Here is a 23,209-nt window from a genome sequence, read left to right as displayed (position 1 = left end):
CATCAGGGGTAGAACCAACATTGTAGCTGATACTGTATCACGCGCGAATGATGATATTTCCTCGATAGACAAAATTCCCTTTGACATTCAAAAGTCACAAGAAGCACGAAATTGTGACTTAGAACTTGAACGATTAATCGGTAATCAACATAATATTGAAAAATTATATTTTTGGCCAAAAATTAATACAAATACATGGGCAAAATGTTGTGTAAGTTGTCGAACATCAAAAGTATACAGACATACGAAAGCTCCAGAAGGAACAATAAAAATTACCCCAGGACGTTTTGAGCAGATCCATATAAATTTAGTAGGTCCTCTGATACCATCTGAAGGTTGCAATTACATTTTAATTGTAATTGAAAGAGTTATTAGATGGACAGAAGCATATCCACTTTCTTTAATTTCAGCTCAGGTAGTAGCAAAAACTCTTTTTACACACAACTTTTCAAGATTTGGAATTCCACATACAATAACACATGATCAAGGTACACAATTTGAATCAATAATATTTTTCGAATTCACATAATTTTTAGGATTCCATCAAATTCACACAACTACATATCATCTACAAAGTAATGCAGTGAATGATAGAACGGTTTCAGAGAGCTGTTAGAGCATCTCTTACCGTTGGAAAGCAAATTTCAACCGCTATCCATAGCAGGTTAACCACAAATGTTTGCAAAATTTTCAATAAAAAATCAAGTTTTTGCATCAAAACTCGGTCAACTCACCTGAGACATTTCAAGCTCAATGCACGGATATCGTCCCCGTCCATGGTGATTTTTCCGAATCCTGGATCGTAGAATCTGATCAGGAGCTGGATCAGGGTGGATTTGCCGCAACCGCTTCCACCAACCAAAGCCACCGTTTTTCCATGCAAAATTGACAGGTCCAAACCGTTCAAAATCTGCTGATCTGACCTGGTCGGGTAGGAAAAGTACAATCTGGAGTACTCAACGTCTGGATTTTCCTAAAAAAATAATAATTAAATCAATAAGAACGATATTGGCTTGATTGGTTGACAGAATTCCAGGTCAGTAACAAAAAACTGTGGAAATAATGTTACAATTTGACATTACATTAAAATGCTGTTACTCGACTTTGTCTCTTTTGACACTTCGTAATTTTGTATTTGTTTTAATATTGTATTTGGACAGCTACGACAGTCTAGTTTTGACCAAATTATAGCCCGTTTAAATGCTATTTGACTAGGATAGGAAGTGTATTTCATCAACTGTCAAAATAACCTCACAATTTGACAATAAGGCTAGGCGCACATTGAGACGCATTGTCTATTTAGTATTGTTATTGTTACACTTTACGGGGTTTATTTTGATAAGTGAGACTGAATAAACTCAACAAATCTTATTTAAAAATTACACAACAATTTACAACAGTGGAAATCACTTTTAAGCCACTAGTCACTTTTACCAGTTTTCACTACTTCGCTCTTTGATTTATCGCACCACTTGTATTCCACAACTGACTGTCCGTCCGCTCGGTCCGTTTATATACCAGGTGTCCAAGAGCACCCTGGACATAGGAGATTAACATGGAAAACCGGTTTTGATTTTTTGCGCCTGTACGGTTCATTTAATGGAAAAACGCTTTAGGTAAAAGTTGTAGAGCACATTTTCCGCTATCAACTTGTAATTTTTTCAATACCGTAGATTTGACCATTAAGACGAAAAACGCATCGAATCGAGTGCTCGTTCAGTAAGTATCGAGCATAGTAGGCCCAAACCGTAACACTGCCCCCCTCTTAAAGCTGATCGTCCCGATCCGCTTCGGGTATTCCTGGTATTTTTTGAGTCTGTCCAGATGGACAATTTTCATCTTGCCTTTGGGGCTGCGTTGGACTCTGTACACGACGTCGTTTAACCTTTTCACCACATTGTAAGGTCCCTCCCAAACCGGTGTTAATTTCGGTGATTGCCTTTTTTCCTCTAAGAGCTAAACAACCAAACTTTATCGTCCTTTTGGAACCCTCCCGAATTGGCCCTAAGATCATAACTTTCATCTTGTCGCTAGCTAGATTCAAACTTTCCCTGACCAGATCATGGATGTTCAGTAATCTTTCTTGCAACTCGTCAACGTAGTTCTCAATGTTCGTGCTTTGGCCTGTTGGAGATCCGAACACAACATCACATGGAAATCGAAGTTCTGAACCAAATAGAACTTTAGATGGTGACTGTTCCGTTGAGTTGTGGACTGCTGCTCTATACGCCATCAAGAAGAGCGGAATATGCTGGTCCCAATTTTTCTGATGCTGATCAACAACCTTTCAGAGATGTTGCTCTATGGTCTTATTAAATCTCTCGACCATTTTTCCTAATGCCTAGCAGCTCACAGAGCGTCTGAAAGAGCTTGGACTCAAAGTTTCGTCCCTGCTCAGAACGTAACTCCAATGGCACACCAAATCTACTGAAGACATTTTAGACGAGAATATCAGCGACTGTGCTGGCTTGATTTAGAATCGCAAACACCTCAGGCCATTTGCTAAAGTAATCCATAGCGACAAGAATGTACAGGGTGATTGATTGAATTTTGACCACCCCCTTAACTTTCTTAATTTTGATTTTAGCAAAAAACGTTAAATACAAAACCAGTAGATATTTAGGTCTACTTTATTTTTAGATAAATAGTTATTATACAGGGTGTCCCAAATTTGAGTAATAAACCAAACTTATGTTTTTTTAAATACAATGACCAACTTTTTAATCTATATTTTAATTCTACGTCAAATTCTAGGCCTAATTGATGTAAAATGTCTGTATCGATATTCAAATGTTTTCGCAGCAGAGTCCTTGATTGATTGAATTTTAACCAACCCCTTAATTTCCGTATTTTTGATTTTAGTAAAAAAACTAGTTGTAGCAACAGTTATAGATATTTGGGTCTACTTTTACTCTTATATAAACAGTTATTATACAGGCTGCCCTAAATTTGAGTAACTAAATTAAACTTTAATCACATAGTCGAGGAAACATTGTTAAAGTAACAGATGCTGCGGAAACAGTTGAATATCGATACAGACATTATACATCAATTCCTAAAATTTGACGTAGAATGCAAATATCGGATAAAAAGTTGGTCATTGTGTTTAAAAAAACATAAGTTTGGTTCGTTACTAAAATTTGGGACACCCTGTATAATAACTGTTTATCTAAGAATAAAGTAGACCTAAATATCTTCTAGTTTTGTATTTAACGTTTTTTGCTAAAATCAAAATTAAAGAAGTTAAGGGGGTGGTCAAAATTCAACCAATCAACGACGCTGCTGCGGAAACAGTTGAATATCGATACAGACATTTTACATCAATTAGGCCTAGAATTTGACGTAGAATTCAAATATCGGATAAAAAGTTGGTCATCGTATTTAAAAAAACATAAGTTTGGTTTATTACTCAAATTTGGGACACCCTGTATAATAACTGGTTATCTAAAAATAAAGTAGACCTAAATATCTACTGGTTTTGTATTTAATGTTTTTTGCTAAAATCAAAATTAAGAAAGTTAAGGGGGTGGTCAAAATTCAATCAATCACCCTGTACTTGTTGCTTCTGTTGGTCTCAGGAAAAGGCCCAGCGACGTCTATGGCCAAACGTTCGAATGGCAATCCTACGTTGTATCGCTTCATAGGTCCCCGGGCTCTTTCTGTGGTCCGTGGCTAGCTGCACAAATGAAACATTGTCGACACCATGATTTTACGTCTTGGCAGTAGTTCACCCAGTAAAAGCGTTGCCGGATTTTGTCCAAAGTCTTATTTACTCCCAAATGAGCACCAGTCTTTCCATTGTGCATTTTCTCCAGTACGTTGTCGACCCTTCCTCTGGGAACTACCAGCTGCTGTCTTATTTCTTTTCCATCGACACTCTCCCAAGCTTTTTAGCAAGCCGCCTTCAACCACAAGCGAGTCCCACTGAGCCCAAAGTGATCAGGACGTCAGGCCTTTGCTACAGATTTCTTGCCATGTTGGTCTTAGCTCGCTTTGTTCCTTTCTCAACAACAATGGGCCTATGTCGCTGTCTTCAAGTTGATCCTTCCTAATTTCATCAGGACTCCATTCCTCATCGGTCTTCAGGTGATCCAATCGGATGGACACAACTCCTTCACGTTGTTCCGCTTTCTGGCAATGTTTGCATTCTTCGGCGCAAGGTCTTCTTGATAGAGCATCTACGTTATTATGCAGCTCCAAACCTTAGGATATTTTGCTCGTGATCAAAAGAAAATCCATGTTGTCGAATCAGGTCCATTCCCAGAATAAATTAATCTTGAATATCTGCTACTAGCACGGTGTGGTGAAATGTAATCCTCCCAAGGCAAATCTTGACTGTTATTTCTCCTAAAACTTTAGCCGATTCTCCAGTCACAGTGCGCAGGAGAATACTTCCTATAACTAGTCAATTATTCAACGCTTAGCAACGATTTAAATATTTTTTTATTCACTAGATGTTAAAAAAAATGTATATCACTCTGAATGACATTCGCCTATTTACAGATATAAACAAATAAACATCAATGTCACATCTACGGGGCGAGGTGCAAATTTAATAGAACTGTAATTTAAATTTTTTAAAATATAAGAAGTCGAAATTTAATAAAATATTGTATAAAACACGTGACTTAATCCGGTATATTCACTACGCTACGCTCGTGGACCTAATTGTTCTTTTCATGAATAAAAAATGGTTTAAGTCCCTTGCTGTATAAATAAATAACTATTAATTCTGTAATGTTAAGCAATGTGTAAAAATTCATACGAATATATATTTAGTGTCTTTTGTATATATTCACATAAAAACAAGACATGTGCTGCCCTGCATGTATTTCGCTCATGCGTCGAAATACATGCAGGGCGTTTTTATGTGAATATAAAAATGTGGGTTTCTATTTAAAAAACTTGAGATTTTTAATTTTTTTAGTGGCAAGTTTATGATTTTTTTTTGACGACCCTGTATACAAATGAGTCATTACGTACCCTCAGTTTAATAAAACGATCCTTTATTTACAATAACCCAAAGTTTCATTGCAAAATGAAATACGGTTTTAACATAGTACAAAAATATGTTGAGCGTTGCAACTGTTACTTTTTTGGAAAAACATGAAATATTTCGAAAACGGCTAGAGATAGGCATAGGACATTCTATACAAAAGTTGGTCATAATTTTGTGAGGAATCCAAATATGTAATAATATATAGGGTGTTCTATTTAAAATAAGAAAGTTGTGATCGACTTCCGGTATAAACGGAAGTGCAACCATCTTGAAAATATTTTAGTTGGATTGGGCATGCCCACATCAGTATCCTGCCAAATTTTCAAAACTCTCCTATTTATACTTTTTCCAATATCAATCGATGTCTTTCGTCGTGGGACACCCTGTATAAACGGACCGAGCGGACGGACAGTCAGTTGTGGAATACAAGTGGTGCGATAAATCAAAGAGCGAAGTAGTGAAAACTGGTAAAAGTGACTGAGTGGCTTAAAAGTGATTTCCACTGTTGTAAATTGTTGTGTAATTTTTAAATAAGATTTGTTGAGTTTATTCAGTCTCACTTATCAAAATAAACCCCGTAAAGTGTAACAATAACAATACTAAATAGACAAAAACACTGCCAGGCCGCCTCAGGCGTCAGACAGTGCTAAAAAGGCGAGAAACCGGTGGGCGCCAGACTAGACTAGATTACAGTATAAGTGGCAGCTGTCAATTTTAGCACAGTTATTCTCCGAGGTTTGGTTGACAGCTGTCAGAAATGTCAACTTCGTTCCGACGCTAGTTTTTGAGATATCAATGATTAAACTTACCAAGTGCCTAAATTGTTGATATTTCTGTGGATATAACTGTAAATTTCACAATATTTTCAGTTGCAATAAATTAAAACTGCTGTCAAATTTAGCACAGTAATTGCCCTAGGTTGGGTTGACAGCTGTCAAAGGTTTCAGCTTCGATCAGAAGCTAGTTTCTGAGATATCGGTGATTAAACTTTCCTAGTGCCTAATTTGTTGACATTTCTGTGAATTTCACTTTGACAGCTGTCAAATTTCATACAGTTTCATAGAGGATCAGATTGACAGCGGTCAAAAACTTCAAGTGAATTAATTAGGTAATTTCTAAAAAATCGAATACTAAACCTGCTTATAGGGTGAAGTTTTTTGAATTTAATTTTGAAACCAATGCAAATTTTAATAATCCTGGTTTCAGTCAAATGACAGCTGTCAAATTTCGTACACTTCGTATAACATTTACGAACAATGTCACGTGACTCTAGTCCAAATAACATTTATGGAGCTGTGCACTTGAAAGTTCTTGACTTTCTAGTTATTCTACGTTTCGTATGACGATATTTTGACAGTTGTAACAGCTGGCACGTGATGCACTATTGAACTCTATTTACGTACATTGTCACGATGTCTGAATTAAAAGTGCCCAAAAAATATGAAATTTTCAGGAGTTTTAACACCGCGCCTATTGATGAATTTTACTACGTTTTACTCTGTTCGGATGATAAAGACTGACCACTTTGCTCACTCACCATATGTCTAGAAATTTGCTGAGGCAAATTTTTGATCATGGGCTCTCGTTCAAACAGTTCAAATATCTTCGCAGCAGCTGTGATGCCTTTCTGCATGTTGGAGGAGAAGGTTAATGCGTTCCCGATAGACCAGGAGCTGGATATGACCACCTCCAACACCCTACCAAACAGGTTATTTTAAATTGTTGAGGAGTATCGTACGGGAGTATTATACTTAAAAACTGTGGCCGAATCCACTTGATAGGTCTCCAACAAGAATGCTCCATAAGACATTCCTCCAGCGTAGGCCAAAAACTGGACACTTCTAGCTATTCCTGTAATTTAGACACAAATTACAGGATGAGAAGACAGTGGATTTAACACTAGTTTACCTATTACAATAGATCTGAAGTGAGACCGTTTGAAACCAGCCTGCTGGCAGAATTCCAGTTCTTTTTCGTAGGAATCGCAGAAGACACTTTCGCATCCTAAAGATTTGACAGTTTTTATGTTGTCTATTGCCTCAACAGCAATCTAGTAATAATAAAACATGTTAAAAATCACTACAACATGGAAAAATGTTGTTAGAGTGAAGATAACCATAAAAACAAGTTTAAACTTTTGCAATTTGGTGATACTAGGTGCCGTAGGGTGCGGTAATTTGGTTCTATGATACCAAGGGATTTTTAAGACCTCAAGGCACTTCCCTGACGAAACTAGAAAGTGGTTCCACTAATGGTTAACTTTATACACCCCTAAGTATAACCAATAATATCCAGAACTACAAAACAATTTTAAACTTTTGAAATTTGGACTAGTAGGGTGCGGCAAAGTGCAAACCTATTAAACAAGTAATTTTTACAATTTTGTGGTACTGGTAGGGTGCCGCAAAGTGGTTCTATGGTATCAAGGGGTTATGAGGTCCTCAAGAAACTTTCATGATGAATCTAGAAAGTGGTTCCGCTAAGTGTTAGTTTTCTACACCCCTAAGTATAGTCAATAACATTGAAAATTATTAGACAAGTTTGAACTTTCGCAATTTGATGGTACTGGTAGGAGGGCGGCAAAGCGGTTCTATGGTATTATCTTAGGACCTCAAGAAACCTCCCTGACAAAACTAGAAAGTGGCTGCATATCACTTTATGGCTGTGAGTTTATGGAAAGCTTCACACTAACAAAAATGATTAAATTTACTTTGGCAGATTTTTCCAGTAACTTTTGGGTTAACTGTGTTTCCTTCTGGACTGACTTTCTCTCGTAAGAAATGGAGAAGAACATCAAAGGGAAAAATACTCCAGCTATTAAGGTTAACCTCCATTCCAAGTAGAAACCGATACAAACGGCTAAAAGTAGAGTGGCTAAAGCGTTTAGTACTATTCCAACTCTTGATCCAGCAGCCTAAAATTCAAATAAAATAATATTAATATTGTTACGAATTGGCGCCTGCTATATTCTCGACATTGACCAAGCGAGCACTCAATTCGTAAGGATTCGATGCGCCGCAACATCTGGCCTGGCGCGTGTTATAGAAGGATAGCCATTGGAATCGAACCATAACTTCTACGGTGATTAATACAATTCGCAAAAAGATTTGCGAGGTTTTTACGGTTCAGATATTTCTGTAGAACCTGGGAATCTACACCAGTTGAGAGAACTTTGGAAAATTTAATTGGCAGATTACTGCCAGAGGAAGCCAGAGTGCAATAGCAACATAAAAATGTTGCTTTCAGGACAGTGGAAAAGCGAAGTGCTTATGAAAGAGCTTACTAGTCAAGAAGTGAACAAAATAAGCCGGTTTTAAATGTGGTCAACCTGGACACTTTTCCCGTACTAGACAGTGCTCTCAGGTTCCAGGGCTGGCATCCGCACAGTACCCTGTGGGTGTCCATAGCTACGGTTTCAGCAGAAACTTCCGTACAGGAGAGGAGAAACGTCTCCTCACTCTACGATACTTACTCCTTGCCCCCCAAACCTCACCTCCGTACAAAGCCGCCGGTGTCCCTTCGCACTTCATGATCATCCTAGCTTTTCCCTCGTTTACTCTCCCCTTGTTCCTACATAATCCCGTTAGCTCCTTCCATTTTTATTTTTTATCACGTTACTGTTTCTATTAATGTTACCTAGTATACCGTGACCAAAAATGAAAATATAGTAAATTAAATTTAGACAGTTATAAAAGTTGAAATTGGAAAATACACGTCACGTGACGTTTATAAAGCAATTTCGAGCTTGCAACCCGGTAAAAGCTAGTTGACACCTGTCAAAATCAACCACGTGACTTTTAAAATGTAGTTTAAACTAGACTCTAGACTAGACTAGACAGTTGTAAAAGCTGAAATTCTAAAATACATGTCATGATGTTGATAATGCAATTCTGAGCTTGCAACACTGTAAAGGCTAGTTGACACCTATCAAAATCAGTCCCGTAACTTTTAATATGTAGTATAAACGTAGAAAATACGGTAAATTAAATTTAGACAGTTGTAAAACCTGAACTTATAAAATACACGTCACGTGACGTTAATAGTGTAATTCTGAGCTAGCAACACTGTAGAGGCCAGTTGACACTTGTCAAATCCGCCCCATCAGCTTTACGAACATGGCCTTTGTCTTGGCTTCGTTATACCGCATTATTTTTTTCCTTTCCACTGTCTACACACTTCCCATGTCTCCTGCCTTGGTTATTTGCAAAGCTAGAAAAACACTTGATATTTGACAGGACAATTAATAATTTATAGAAAATTACTCCGCAAAAACTGCCCGGAAGCACAAACTCGATAATTTCCACAAAACTTTACATTTTACCGAAAAATTGATATTTGACATTAAACTTTGCAGAAGCGCAAAAATGAAGTGATCCAACAACTTCAATCATCCATAACTCTGTTATTTGTAGAGTTACAAGAAAAACTTTAAAGAAGGAAAGTTGTAGAAAATTTAATTGTCTACAAAAAAGCTTCTGAAGACTTTCGGTGAGAAAGGTGGTCAAATAAGGAAGTTACAAACAGAAAACTGCGCAGAAGCACAAAAATACTAAAATAATTCCACAATTTCAATAACCAATAACTTGGTTATTTGTAGGGCTATAAAAAAATATAAAGAAGAAAAGTTGAATGTAAAATAAAACAATAATTCATCATTTTCTACTAAATGCACTTACCCCTTGAACACTCGCTGCATCCCCAGAAAGCTGAGCGCACAATGCCCCCACGCCATTCTCTTTCCGGTCGTAGAATCCAATTTCCTGGTTTAGCATGGTGACGAAGAGTTTGTTCCTCAAACTGTACGTCAACTTTTCTCCGGCATACCCAAAACCATAAATTTGCAGAAAAATACTGATTCCAGAGGCCACGCCCAAGTACAGAAACAACGAACAGTACGAGTTGGCTTCGGTTCTTAGTGCTGTGTTGTCGGATTTAGTTAAAGCCTGCAAAAAAAAATTGTTATATATTGACTGAAGCATGGATAGTTCTCACAAAAAACGTCATTAATGTCACTTAAGTGACAGTGGTACAGGGGTAGTATAAGGAGTACTGAAACAAAATGCAAATATCCACAAAAATGTACGAAACAAACTACGCATATTGAAAACAAGAAATCGGCATGTCTCTTTAAAGCATTTGACCGCGTATGACACAAAGGACTACTATACAAACTACACGAACTGAACACACAAAAATACTTAATCCACATTATTAGAAACTGAAAAACAGACAACTAGAAATACGTATAGACAACACCCTTTCCTTTCCTTTTATTCCTGAACAAGGACGACCACAAAGGTCGCCTTTATCACCCTTCCTCTACAATATCTACTGCCATGGCATATACAACTACAATCTACTTGACAAAAACCACATGACTACATGCTACATGACCACATGCAAACATGACTACATTCTACAATATGCTGACGATACTGCACTCACAGTTCATGCCAAAACTACGGCAACAGCTGTAGAGGAACTCCAGACATTAACAGACAACACGACGGCATGGTTCTACAAATGCAGATTAACACCAAACCCCACGAAAAACCAACTACTCTTAACAAATCACAAAATAAAAGACAACTCTCCTACAATAACAACAGACGGTAACGTAACTACACCAAGCCAAGAAATAAAATACTTAGGGATAACACTTGGCCAAAAACTCAAATTCACAAAACATGCACAAAACGTGAGAACTGAAATTATTAAACGAACTACTAACATTTCAGAGCTCTTACGTACAAGAACAGAGGTATAAGCACAAAAACTGGAACTAAAATATACAAATCTATTTGCAGGCGTATCCTGAAAATTTCCTGGGTTGATAGAATCACCAATGATGCGGTTCTTCGAAGAATGGGCAAGGAACGTGAAATTATAAACAACGTAAAGAAGCGGAAACTGGAGTATTTAGGTCACGTTATGCGCAACGAACAACGATACAATCTGTTGCAGCTTATTCTGCAGGGTAAGATTTTTGGGAAAAGAGGCCCAGGACGGAGGAGAATCTCATGGCTTCAAAACCTGAGAAAATGGTTCTCTCTTACCACCACAGGACTTTTCAAGGCAGCAGTCAACAAGATCAGAATAGCCATGCTAGTAGCCAACATTCGAAACGAATAGGCACCTTAAGAAGAAGATTTGCAGACCACGGACACATACTGAGTTAATGCGACCAGCAAAACAAAAAATCACATACAAACTACAGAACAAATTGCACTTAGAGTAATAACTAAGATTAGACACTCTTGAAACCCGCTACATAACCCATCTAACAAATCACTCTACGAATGGACACAAATGACAAAAATAACTTAACGATTAACGGAACTAGAGGCAAAATGGAAAAACAACCCCCACAACTGGACAATAATAAACCCCCTCTCCTTCACAAGACCAACTAGACAACCTCGCTACGCCTTTCCCCATTATAGTCGGTTGGAACATTTTATCTAAAGAAACTATTAATTTTATTAATTTTAACCTTTTTTTTTGTAAAACATTTTCTTTTAACGTCTAAATATGTATGTAAATTCATTAAGCTTTATTTCCGTTACATTGGCAGAAAGACCATTGTAGGTCGATAGTCGTTTTCCTCGGAAATAAAGATTGTTTATACAGGGTAATTCAAATTCGACCCTCACCATTGGGATCTCAGAAACCATAAGAGATACGAGAAAGTTTAAATTGGGAGCAGAGTGATTTAATTTTTTTTTAAATATCTAGAGAATAAAAAAATGTCTAAATCGTTGCTAAGCGTTGAATAATTGACTAGTTATAGGACGAAATTTATTAAAATAATTTAATAATGGATTTTGAAAAACACCAAATCGAGCCATGTTTTGGTTAAGTTTTAACTAAATAAAGTAATGTGGGGCTGTTGGCTTAGTGATTACAGTTGTCTTGCTCTCATATTATTAACTGTTAAAAGACTACGGAGTTACTAAAGCAATTCTGAAACCTTAACTCAATAAAATGCTAGTAGATGGCGTTAGCTACACTATTGCATGAATAAGTTTTTGTAGGTTAGAAGTTGTAGAAGTAAGAAAGTAAACGGAAGCTCATGGCCGAAAATATTTAATTGTTTTTTTATTAAAGTCCTCTTAAAATACAGTTAGTTGCTTTATGGAGTTTAAAGTTAATCCCTCAGGCTTCCACTACGAATAAAAGTCCATAGGTTATGGGCCGAGAACACAATCTGAGGGATTGAAAAGTCTTGTGGAATTTGTCATTCCTTGTATTGTCTGAAGTGTTGCAAGGTTTGTGACCAGGAAAAATGGCTGCAGGAAATAATTCGTTGATGCAGAGTATCAAGCCTTTTAATGGTACAGGTTTTTCACACTGGGAATTCAGAGTAAAGTTGATACTAGAACAATCAAATGTTTTTAATGTTCTAAATCAAGAACCACCAACTGATGTTCAGTTACTCGAAGCTTTTAGAAAAGCAGACGTGAAAGCAAGAAATATCATAGTCCAATGTTTGGCTGATAATATGCTGGAAATGATTAAAACCAAGGAAACTGCTCAAGCAATGATGAAAACTCTTCAAGATACCTATCAGAAGAAGGTTATTTCAACACAGATAGCATTGCAGAAAAAGTTAAGAGGACTACGTCAGACAGTGTTTGAACTAAGGGAACCTGGAGGTCACATAGAAAATACTGAAGCAATTTCCCAGCTTTTGTCAGCTATGCCTGACACCTATCAAGCAGTCACCACAGCAATTGACACAATACAAAAGGAAGGGAATGACACGCAGTCGTCTCCACAATACTTTATTTCGACCTTCAAAAGGTAAGGCCTGCTCTACTAGTTTCGGACATATAAATGGCCATCTTCAGGAGCTCAACTCGACAATCAATGCGCCGGCTGTCTTTTTAGAAAGGGGGAGACAGTGAGACCCATGTTATAAAGATTTTGTGAATTTAAATAGTTGTTTAAAGGGGGGAATAAAGCTGATTATGGAGAAAAAAACTGACACTACATATTTAATTGAAAAAAACAAAAACTTAAATTAGACCCATTTTTAAGGGCTGGGTTAGACCCTATGGAGAGAAAAAGATAAGTTTAGATTTAATCCACCATCCATGGCAGAGGCGATCGAACAGGAAACAAAATGGAGATGTAAAAATCTTTAGATTCTAAAGATTTTTACATCTCCATTTTGTTGAATTTTTTTTGTTCCAATGAAAGGATATGGACTACTACTTCTTTTTAATTGACATAATGTTTTGTCAGGATGAAAGTAAAGTAACATTAGACTTTGTTAAGAATAAATTAATATTAGAAGAGTCCAGGAAAGTCAAGTGTAGCCAAGATGAAGGGAGCAATGATGCAGAGTTTACAGGATATAAAAACTCGTTCCTACAATACAGCATTCCTGTATGGAGTTTTGGAAACACCAGTATATATGTTTCAACCTGATGGTCTTGAAGGAAATGATCCTAATTTAGAATTTAAATTGTCAAAAAGCTTGTATGGTTTGAAACAAGCACCTAAAAGTTGGAACATATTTTTGAATGATTATCTACTAAAAATGGGTTTTCAGAAGTCTAGAAAGGATCCATGCATGTATTTTAAAGATTGTACCTATACAGGGTGTCCCACGACGAAAGACATCGATTGATATTGGAAAAAGTATAAATAGGAGAGTTTTGAAAATTTGGCAGGGTACTGATGTGGGCATGCCCAATCCAACTAAAATATTTTCAAGATGGTTGCACTTCCGTTTATACCGGAAGTCGATCACAACTTTCTTATTTTAAATAGAACACCCTATATATTATTACATATTTGGATTCCTCACAAAATTCTGACCAACTTTTGTGTACAATGCCCTATGTCTATCTCTAGCCGTTTTCGAAATATTTGATGTTTTTCCAAAAAAGTGACAGTTGCAACGCTCAACACATAGAGAACACACACACGAAGCCTCAACCCTCTAGGCCTTAAAATAAGGGAGTTACCCATTTAACCCCATGTAAAATGCAACAACTACTTTGTACATGTCCCGTTATCATTAAACTTGGATCGGCGCATCCGATGGAATGTTCGCGATATAATAAACGTTTACTGGACGTATAGCGAGCACATTCTGTGCATACAGGAACGTTCGATAATCGATCACCCACACATATATAAACCGACCGAGCCGACGGACAGTCAGCTGTGAGTTGTGAAATAACAGTGGCGCGATAAAGCAAGGAACGAAGTAGTGAAAAGTGGTATAAGTGACTTTAGTGGTTTAAAAGTGAGTTGTAGAGTTGTAAATCGTTGTGTAATTCTTAAATAAAGTTCAAAATCTTTGACAGAAACTTTGGGAAAACTTTTAAACTACATCTCGACAATCTGTCCGAGGTATTCCGTCGTCTGAGAGCCGCAAATCTTAGACTTAATCCAGAAAAGTGCCAGTTTTGCCGAAAATCTGTACGTTACTAGGGTCACCTGGTTACATCCAACGGTATCTATACCAACCCAGAAAAGGTGTCAGCTATTGAAAACTTACCGGCACCAACTACGGTAAGAGGTTTCCGCCGTTTCTTAGGCATTGCCTCCTGGTACCGTCGTTTTGTGAAAGACTTTTCCCAGATTGCCTCTCCCCTAAACCGACTACTAAAGAAGGGAGTCAAGTGGTCCTGGTCCGAAGACCAACAGCAAGAATTTGAGCAGTTAAAGAAATGCTTAACCGTAGCCCCTATTTTGGCATGTCCAGATTTTCCCGACCGTTTGTACTACAAACAGATGCGTCGGAACATGGGCTAGGTGCTGCATTAATACAGCATGATTCCAATGGCAACCACATCATCGCTTATGCGAGCAGAACGTTGACGGCTACTGAACGGAAGTTTTCGGTGACCAAGAAAGAGTGCTTAGCAATAGATTGGGGAATTGAAAAGATCGTACCTGGAAGGATACTGTTTTACAGTAGTGACTGATCACCAGTCGTTACGTTGCGTTGGCTACACTCCTTAAAAAACCCAACTTTTTACTGCTCAAACAGCTTACGTTTGATTTTGAAATCAAGTACCGTAAGGGAATTTTGAATAAAGTCGCGGATGCTCTGTCACGAGAACCGGTTCCGATAACGTCTACCGATCCGCCAGAATCCGTAGCATTAATTGAAGATTTTGAGACGTGTTCTTGGTATCTTGCCAACAAAAAAGCCGTTGAATGCAATCCTAGGGAGTTTCCGGATTACTGCATAAAAGACGACCTCCTGTTCCGACATTTCTGGGATATAAATGAAGGTATCACCGCCGAACCGACCGCTCCTTGGAAACTTTGCGTCCCAAAAACTGCTCGTGACACCGTTCTACGGCAGAACCGTAATGAACCGAACGCCGGACATTTGGGAATAGCGAAAACTACCGTCCGTATTACCCAACTGGCTGGGAATGATGCGTGATATCGCTAAATATATCTGTAATTATTCCTCCTCTCAGAGGTAAAAGCTTTCACAACAGGCACCTCCAGGCCAGATGCAACCGTCTCGTAAACACAGTCCCTGGGAAACCGTCAGTGCCGACTTAGTTGGCCTTTTTCCTCATTCGGCCAAAGGAAACAACTACCTAGTAGTTTTCCAAGACCGTTTCACTAAATGGGTACAGTGTCGAGCAATAAGGAAGGCAACAGCTCGTGCTGTAAGCCAGTCTTTCTACGAGGAGATTGTAAATCGTTTTGGTTGTCCAAAGACCGTGCTGTCCGACAATGGCACCCAATTTGAAGTGGGATGTCTTTCTGCCGGAAGTAGTGTTTGCCATAAACACATCACAGCATGACTCCACCGGTTTCACGCCCGCATATCTGAATTTTGGCCGTGAGTTAGAGCCCCCAAAGGCCTTGTACTGTTTTACTAGGCCGAAAACCGACCGTACCGAACCGTCCGTGGAGCCCCAGCTCTCCGATATTGAGGAGGACAGTAGCCGCCTCAAACAGCTTTGTGAAACTTATGAGCTGGTCCGTTTAAACTTAAGTCGGGCATTCACCACTCAATGCCGACATTACAATCTACGGAGACGCGCATTGAGATGTCATTTAGGAGATCTAGTTTACCGCCGTGTAAATCCGTTATCTTCAGCTGTGCGGGGTTTTGCGGCCAAACTAGCGCCTAAATACTCAGGCCCTTACACCGTTGTCAAAGTTGTCTCCCCTGTGGTCTATGATCTTAAAGATCGTACCGGCAAAATTTTTCGACATATCCACATAAAGGACCTTAAGTCAACTTATGTCGAGTCTAGTTTGGAGGTCGATCGTAGGACAGGTCAATCTTAGCCGCAAGAAGACCGTCCTGCCACCGCCCAGGGTATCTCCGAATACGCGCCGTTTTGTGTCCCGATAGGTTTAATACCTGGGTTCCGAGAGGGCGATCGTTGTTGCATAGTAGTGTTGCGTCGTGTGCACCCGTGACAGGGGCCGAGTCGTAATCATAAGAAGTTGTGTTTTTTTTCGTCATTACTTGTTGCTAGGACTTATGTTTTAATTTAAGAGTCTGGTGCGGAGATACGGATTTAGTATATAATTTGGTAACCGAGGAGGTCATTGAAGTTGTTAAAAAAAATAAACTGGGTTTATCTTTTTTTTTTCCCGAAGAGAGAGGGGTGTGTAACGAAGTATGAATATACCAGGTGTCCAAGAGCACCTTGGACATAGGAGATTAACATGGGAGAACGGTTTTGATTTTTTTGCGCCTGTACGGTTGATTTGATTGAAAAATCGTAATAATGAAAGTTGTAGTACCCATCACGGACTAGTTTTCTGGATTTTTTTCAGATCTCTAACTTGAACCCTTTGCTTGAACTTTTGGCCTGCACCATACAGGGTAATTCAAATTCGACCCTCACCATTGGGATCTCAGAAACCATAAGAAGTACGAGAAAGTTTAAATTGGGGCAAAGTTGCGCAATTTAAATCTCAACGAAATGCTTAGTACTCCCGAAGATATCCGAAAAAAACTGAAAATTTGATTTTTTGTTTTTATTTATTTCTAACCTTATTTGAAGAGATATCCCAAAACTAAAAGCATCTTTTCATTGCCACTTTTTCCCAGCTATTCGATGATGGAATCAAATTTGCCACACGACGTTTCGTTTTTTGTCAGTCATCATCAACTTTCTTTTTTCTTATGGGCGCCATATTGGATTTTTAGCCCACCAAATAGTACGTTTTATTCTGATTTTAGTGATGTATAACAACTTATGATTTGCTTCATAAATAACAAATTAATTCAATAAAAACTAATTTTACCTTAGTTAGCTTTGAGTTAATGAGACGTTTTATGAATATTACTTGGTAGTACTTGTCACACGCAATTGGCCTGAACATACTTAGTCACAAAGGTGTACACGTGACTTCGGTTCGTTTTCGTGAACGGTTTATTCACTCGAAGAGCGTAGGCCACTCGCAATGCTCGTGGACATAGTTGTTCTTTTCGTAAAAAAAAATGGTTTAAGTCACTTGCTGTATAAATAACTATTAAATCACTCTGCATAACATTCGCCTATTTACAGATGTAAACAAACAAACATCAATGTTACATCTACGGGGCGCGGTGCAAATTTAATAGAACTGTAATTTTAGTTTTTTTTTAATAGAAAAAGTCGAAATTTAATAAAATACTGTATAAGACACGTGACTTAAACCGGTTTATTCACTCGAATAAATATGAATGAATAAAAAATGGTTTTATCGAAAAGTAGTAGTCCATATGCACGCAGTGGAGTAGTGAGTGTAAGTGAAAGCAAAACTCAGAGTCGATCTCCACAAATATATATTAATAAAAAGTTGTTATCTGCCTAACATGTTTCGGGTGTATTCAGACACCCATCTTCAGAGGCTTAACTAGATCACTAGTCTGCTGGCTGTCATTCTAAAAGGGGGGACAGCTGAACCCAGATGTACTAAGGTGGTTTTTTTATACTGCACGGGGGAAAAAAAACCTTGATCAAAAAACCCAGTTCTGGTTCTGAGGTGACAGGTTGCTCCGTTTTTTATTCTCGAAGGGGGAAAAAACTTAATCAAAACCCAGTGTTGATGTCAAAGATGAAGTTAGTTACTCGGTTTTTTTGGAGTCTCCATGTCCGGCTGCACCCAAGCCATGTTGCCCTGCACGGTCACACCTCCACAGTGACAAAGGGAAAGTCGCCCCTATTTTAATCTGTTTAAATGTCCAACTTGTGAGTGTCCACCGCGGTTTTTTGTTGTGTGACGTCCCTTTCGTGTCCATTTGGTCTCCTTCAGATAAACATGCAGATTTTACATCATTCAACTTCTCTGGGTTTTGATTAAGTTTTTTCCCCCTTCAAGAATAAAAAAACCGAGTAACTAACTTCATCTTTGACATCAACACTGGGTTTTGATTAAGTTTTTTCCCTCTTCGAGAATAAAAAACGGAGCAACCTGTCACCTCAGAACCAGAACTGGGTTTTTTGATCAAGGTTTTTTTTCCCCCGTGCAGAATAAAAAAACCACCTTAGTACATCTGGGTTCAGCTGTCCCCCCTTTTAGAATGACAGCCAGCAGACTAGTGATCTAGTTAAGTTTCTGAAGATGGGTGTCTGAATACACCCGAAACATGTTAGGCAGATAACAACTTTTTATTAATATATATTTGTGGAGATCGACTCTGAGTTTTGCTTTCACTTAAAAAAATGGTTTGTCACTTGCTGTAAAAATAACTACTCGTATAAACTTGCACTTAACATTATAAAAAATTTTAAATTTGGCAAAAAATTAAGTTCCTAAAATGATTGGAAACCTAAATGAGATGTTTAGACTGCTTTGTCCCCGTAATTAACTTTGAATCATTGTGTACCTGTAACGTTGATTGCATTGCGTGGCTTTTAGTTTTCTGCATTACACCATTGACCTGTTTGACATCGTATCCGGCCCGTATCGTAACTAAGTTGTACACTCCTATTCTCGATTAAATCAAGGGGAAGATTTAAGAAACGCTTATTCGAACAGCCGCTTAATTGAATAGTTAATTGGTTTAGTTAAGTTTGCTGGCGTTGTTTATTAAGTAATAATTACTTATAAAGTTTAATTAGTAATAATTTTGAGTTAATTGCTACCCACATAATGCAAAGAAAATAAAAATAAATCGTGATAAAGATACTTTATCAGTAGCCACAGCCCAAAAATCTGGTAAGTTGCATTTATAACCTCATTCAGTGTCTCTACTAAACTTATTTACTTTGTAGCAAAGTTTTTTGCACACAAAACTCACCCCAAGTATGTCACCAAAGATCAAACCGTACAAAGGCAAGGAAGCACCGTTCATCAAGGACGCTAATGCTCCAGTTACCATAGACAACCATTCAGGACTGTTGATCTTCAGTATTTTCAATATGGTGCTCCAATCGCTCGAAGTCTGTAATTTCTGATCCTGCGTAAGCCAAAAAGGATTAAAAGGATTTACTCAGAAGTGGTTCTGAGTTCATTTACATGGTCCTCAGTTTCTTCTACGACGTTGTCTTCTTTCAGGAATTTGCAGGAGAAACTCAACGATTTCTGGACTGTGTCCTCTTTGACTTGTCCTGAAACAACATACAGGAAAGTGTAGGTTCAACAAGGCGTAGCTCCGTATTTGAGAAGTTTATAGCAAAAGTGTATTTCAGAGAGTTTTAAGGAATCTCTTGCTTTACGAGATTGCCTTAAAACATTTTTGTGTGTTACAAGACAAAATCGCTTGTAAAACTCACTTGGAATATGAAAATGACAGTTAAGCAAATTTTTGGAATCTCCTTAAAATAACCTATCCAATAGCTTGAAAAAACACAACAAAGTTTAGTACAGTCAGGCAAAAAAGCGATTTTAAAGTCTGAACTGACACAATTCGAAAGGACACTCAGCGACGAAATCGCTTGTCACACCTACTTGGAGCTAGAATATGACAGTTTTAAGCATATTTTTTGAAATCCTCATTAAATTTCCTATCCAATAACCTTAAAAAAACACAACAAAATTTTGTACAGTCAGGGAAAAAACGGTGTCACAATTCGAACTGACAGAAACACAATTTGAAAGGACAGTCAGTGACAAAATCGCTTCTCAAACCTCCTTGGAGCGAGAAAATGACAATTATAAGCACATTTTTGGAAACCTCATTAAATTTCCTATCCAATACCCTGAAGAAACACCACAAAACTGGGTACAGTCAGGGAAAAAAACGGTGTCAAAGTTTGAACTGGCAGAAACATACTTTGAAAGAATAGTCAGGTAAATCCCGTCCATAGGGGATAATGGACGGGATTTTAAAATCCCTTCTATTTGCACTAATCCTCAAACGTTAAATGCGCATTTCGTCAAACCCTTTTCAAATGTTTCTTAGTTGCCTTAACCCCAGCTTCCCAAATTCCACCCATGTGTGGAGAAAAGGCTGGTATAAATTTCCAATTTATACTTAAATGCAAATAATTTGTGTGTATGTTTCATTTGACGCTAAAAATTTAGCCAATTCAGAAAAATCAAACTGAGATCCAATAAAATTAGATTCTTTGCCTGAGAATACCTGGCTGGGCTTCTTTAGTCAGATCTCCAACCAGTTCAAGATGGACACATTTGGTTGTAAAGCATATGAAAAGAGCTATGTAGCACTTTATTAGTTTCGCACCACGTCCGGACTTGTTTTTTTATCAAGATAGGTCCGGTATAATTTACTCCTGTCACAAAAAAAAAGAGGAGCTGGACAAACCCTTTCCTTTGGAAGGTCTCCCATAATAGGAAATTCTGTAACAGGTATAACTCTCAAACACCGAACACATGAACGGTATATCTAGCAATATTTTGACCATTTAGAGGCCAAAATCTCTGACGCATAGACTATAGAAGCTGTTGAGTACCCACATGAAACAATCGTTCATGTTCATATCTAAAGATTAACTTGGTCAAAAGAGCAAGATGTTTAGCTTCAAATGTCAAACACGAATGTTGAAGGCGACCGCCGACCCGCAAAAAGCCGTTTTTATCTAAAAATGGATTCAATGAAAGTAGTCGTGACTTTACAGGTAACGGTAAGTTCTTTGAAAGCAAAGCAAAGAAATTTCATTGCCAATTTCTCGTTGTGATATTTTGACCAAAGTATTAGTAGCTAATTGAAGCTCGGAAGTTATCAGGGTTTTTGAAAATCATAGTCAAAAAACCTAGTCAAATGTTTCGCAAAACTTATTGGCAGATGATCTAGAATCTGAACGTTCACAAATGTAGTTCGCTGTTGTCTCAATTCTGGAATTTTGCCGTCAAATACTGCAGATGATTTCGGCCAATCCTCTTCTTTGTTTGAGAGCCAATAGGGACCATTCCACCATTTTTGTAATTTAGACAACTCAACTGGATTGACACCTCTAGAAATATAATCGGCAGGATTGTTTTCTGTAGCCGCTTACCGTCAGTCACCTGATGATGATGTAAGTTTGTTAATTTGAGATACTCTATTTTGAACAAAGGTGTTCAACATGCTTGGACAAGTTTTTATCCAAGATCGTAGACAAATTCACAAATCAAATCACTTCAAAGATAAACTCTTGAAGGCTTTAGATTTATAGAAGATACTACTTTGGCGTACAATTGAGCAAGCAACAATGCTCCACACAATTCTAATCTGGGAATCGTCAGAGATTTTAAAGGAGCAACCCTGGACTTTGACATAACAAGGGCAACCCTTACAAGGACGCGACGATCTACGCTTTGAAAATAGATGCATGCTCCATATGCAAGCATTAAGGCGTTGCAGAAACCATGTATCTGGATATCGTCTTCATCTGGCAAAAGACCAATCTAAGAATAGAAACGTTATTTAGGAATGAAAGTTGGCTCGTAAATGTTCGCCACTCAGTATCAACATTACAAGGAAGACTTTCATCCCAGGAGAGCTTTAATGACCACAATTTCTGCATTAAAATCTTACCTATAATTATACATGGACCCAAAAGACCTAGTGGACGGGGGGACGTCCTATCTTAGATCTGAGCAATGTCAGATAATACAGTTGTTTTAGTTACTGAACTGGAGCAATTAGTTGTCATATTATAACAAAAGTTGTTATCAAAACAGGACCAGTAAAGACCCAATGTTTTAGTCTTATTACCTTCCCCAATCTTTATTACAACCGTAGGATTTTTCAAGGATTTTGTTGAAGATGAGCTACTATAACTTCATTATTGGAAGCCCATTAATGCAAATGAAAACACCCAGACTTCAAAATTGACACATTGATTTCCTTTACTTTTTCTTCAGTGTCACCCCCAGTGAACAAATTATCCATAAAAAAGTCATTCAAGATAATGTGCCAATTGCTTGAGACACCGTACAGAAAGCCAAGGAGCAGATCTAGTCCCATAAGTAACTGTATTTAACTGAAACTCTTGAACTTATCACACTGAAGATATCTTTGTGAGGGAACAATTAGTATCTGAACATCTTGATAACATCACCACAAAGTACATAAACATGTAATCGAAATCGCAGTAGAATAGATAACAAGTCGTCTTGAATTACAGGACCAGTATACTGAAGATCATTTAGACAAAGTCCTGAATTTAAAGAACATGACCCATCAAAAACTGTTCGTAACTTTGTGGTCTGATTATTTTAATTAAAGACACCGTGATGGGTTAAAAAATTAGAAAATGGAGATTCGTCATGTGTAAGTACTAGAGACGTGACCCATAGAAAGGTATTCAGATATGACAATCATAGTATAGTTTAGACCTAGAAGGACTATTTTTCAACTTGCGTTCAAGTGAATTAAGTCGTTTTATAGCATTGCCTCTAGAATCCCTCAGAAGACCAGGGTCAAATTTTAAAGAAATTTGAACAATAAATCTTCCTTTTTTATCCCGTTTTGTAGTCTCAAGAAATATATTTTTACAGACAGTATCATCAACAGCATGATTGTTAACTTACGCCATAGGTTCTTCAATTTCCCAGAAAAGTTTCAACTGATCTGACAATTCAGTATTGGACATGGAATTATTTACAATTTGATGAGAAAGTTAACAACATTGAGGACTGGGAAGAACAAATTTGAGACTGGGAATATTGGGGTATGGTTCCAGCAACTACCCAACCTAAAACAGTTTTTTGAAGCGTAGGCATATTTCGACCTAATGACCATTGTGCAATACTTAAAAGTGGGAAAATAATTCAGCACCCAAAAGCATATCTACCTTATTTGACCTGATAATTGAGGATCTGCTAACATTA

At 37.7% G+C, this 23,209-nt stretch overlaps 1 protein-coding gene across 1 annotated transcript in view; it reads right to left on the bottom strand.

Annotated features, from left to right (window-relative positions):
* LOC145739659 (ATP-dependent translocase ABCB1-like) overlaps positions 1-23,209 on the bottom strand; it is an 80,453-nt gene that overhangs the window by 5,119 nt on the left and 52,125 nt on the right. The window contains exons 13-20 of the mRNA XM_081994970.1: positions 19,451-19,542; positions 19,233-19,391; positions 9,676-9,942; positions 7,710-7,913; positions 6,908-7,049; positions 6,751-6,850; positions 6,537-6,696; positions 735-973 (exon numbers count right to left, since the gene is read on the bottom strand). Of these exons, the coding sequence (XP_081851096.1) occupies positions 735-973; positions 6,537-6,696; positions 6,751-6,850; positions 6,908-7,049; positions 7,710-7,913; positions 9,676-9,942; positions 19,233-19,391; positions 19,451-19,542 (1,363 nt within the window). The remainder of the gene's footprint in view (positions 1-734; positions 974-6,536; positions 6,697-6,750; positions 6,851-6,907; positions 7,050-7,709; positions 7,914-9,675; positions 9,943-19,232; positions 19,392-19,450; positions 19,543-23,209) is intronic.

The sequence above is a fragment of the Ips typographus genome, unplaced genomic scaffold, assembly GCF_016097725.1.
Source record: "Ips typographus isolate SLU unplaced genomic scaffold, UJ_Ityp_2.0 IpsContig34, whole genome shotgun sequence".
NCBI classification, from domain to species: domain Eukaryota; kingdom Metazoa; phylum Arthropoda; class Insecta; order Coleoptera; family Curculionidae; genus Ips; species Ips typographus.
Note: the sequence above shows the minus strand (reverse complement) of the source record. Positions and strands in the feature narration are given on the sequence as shown.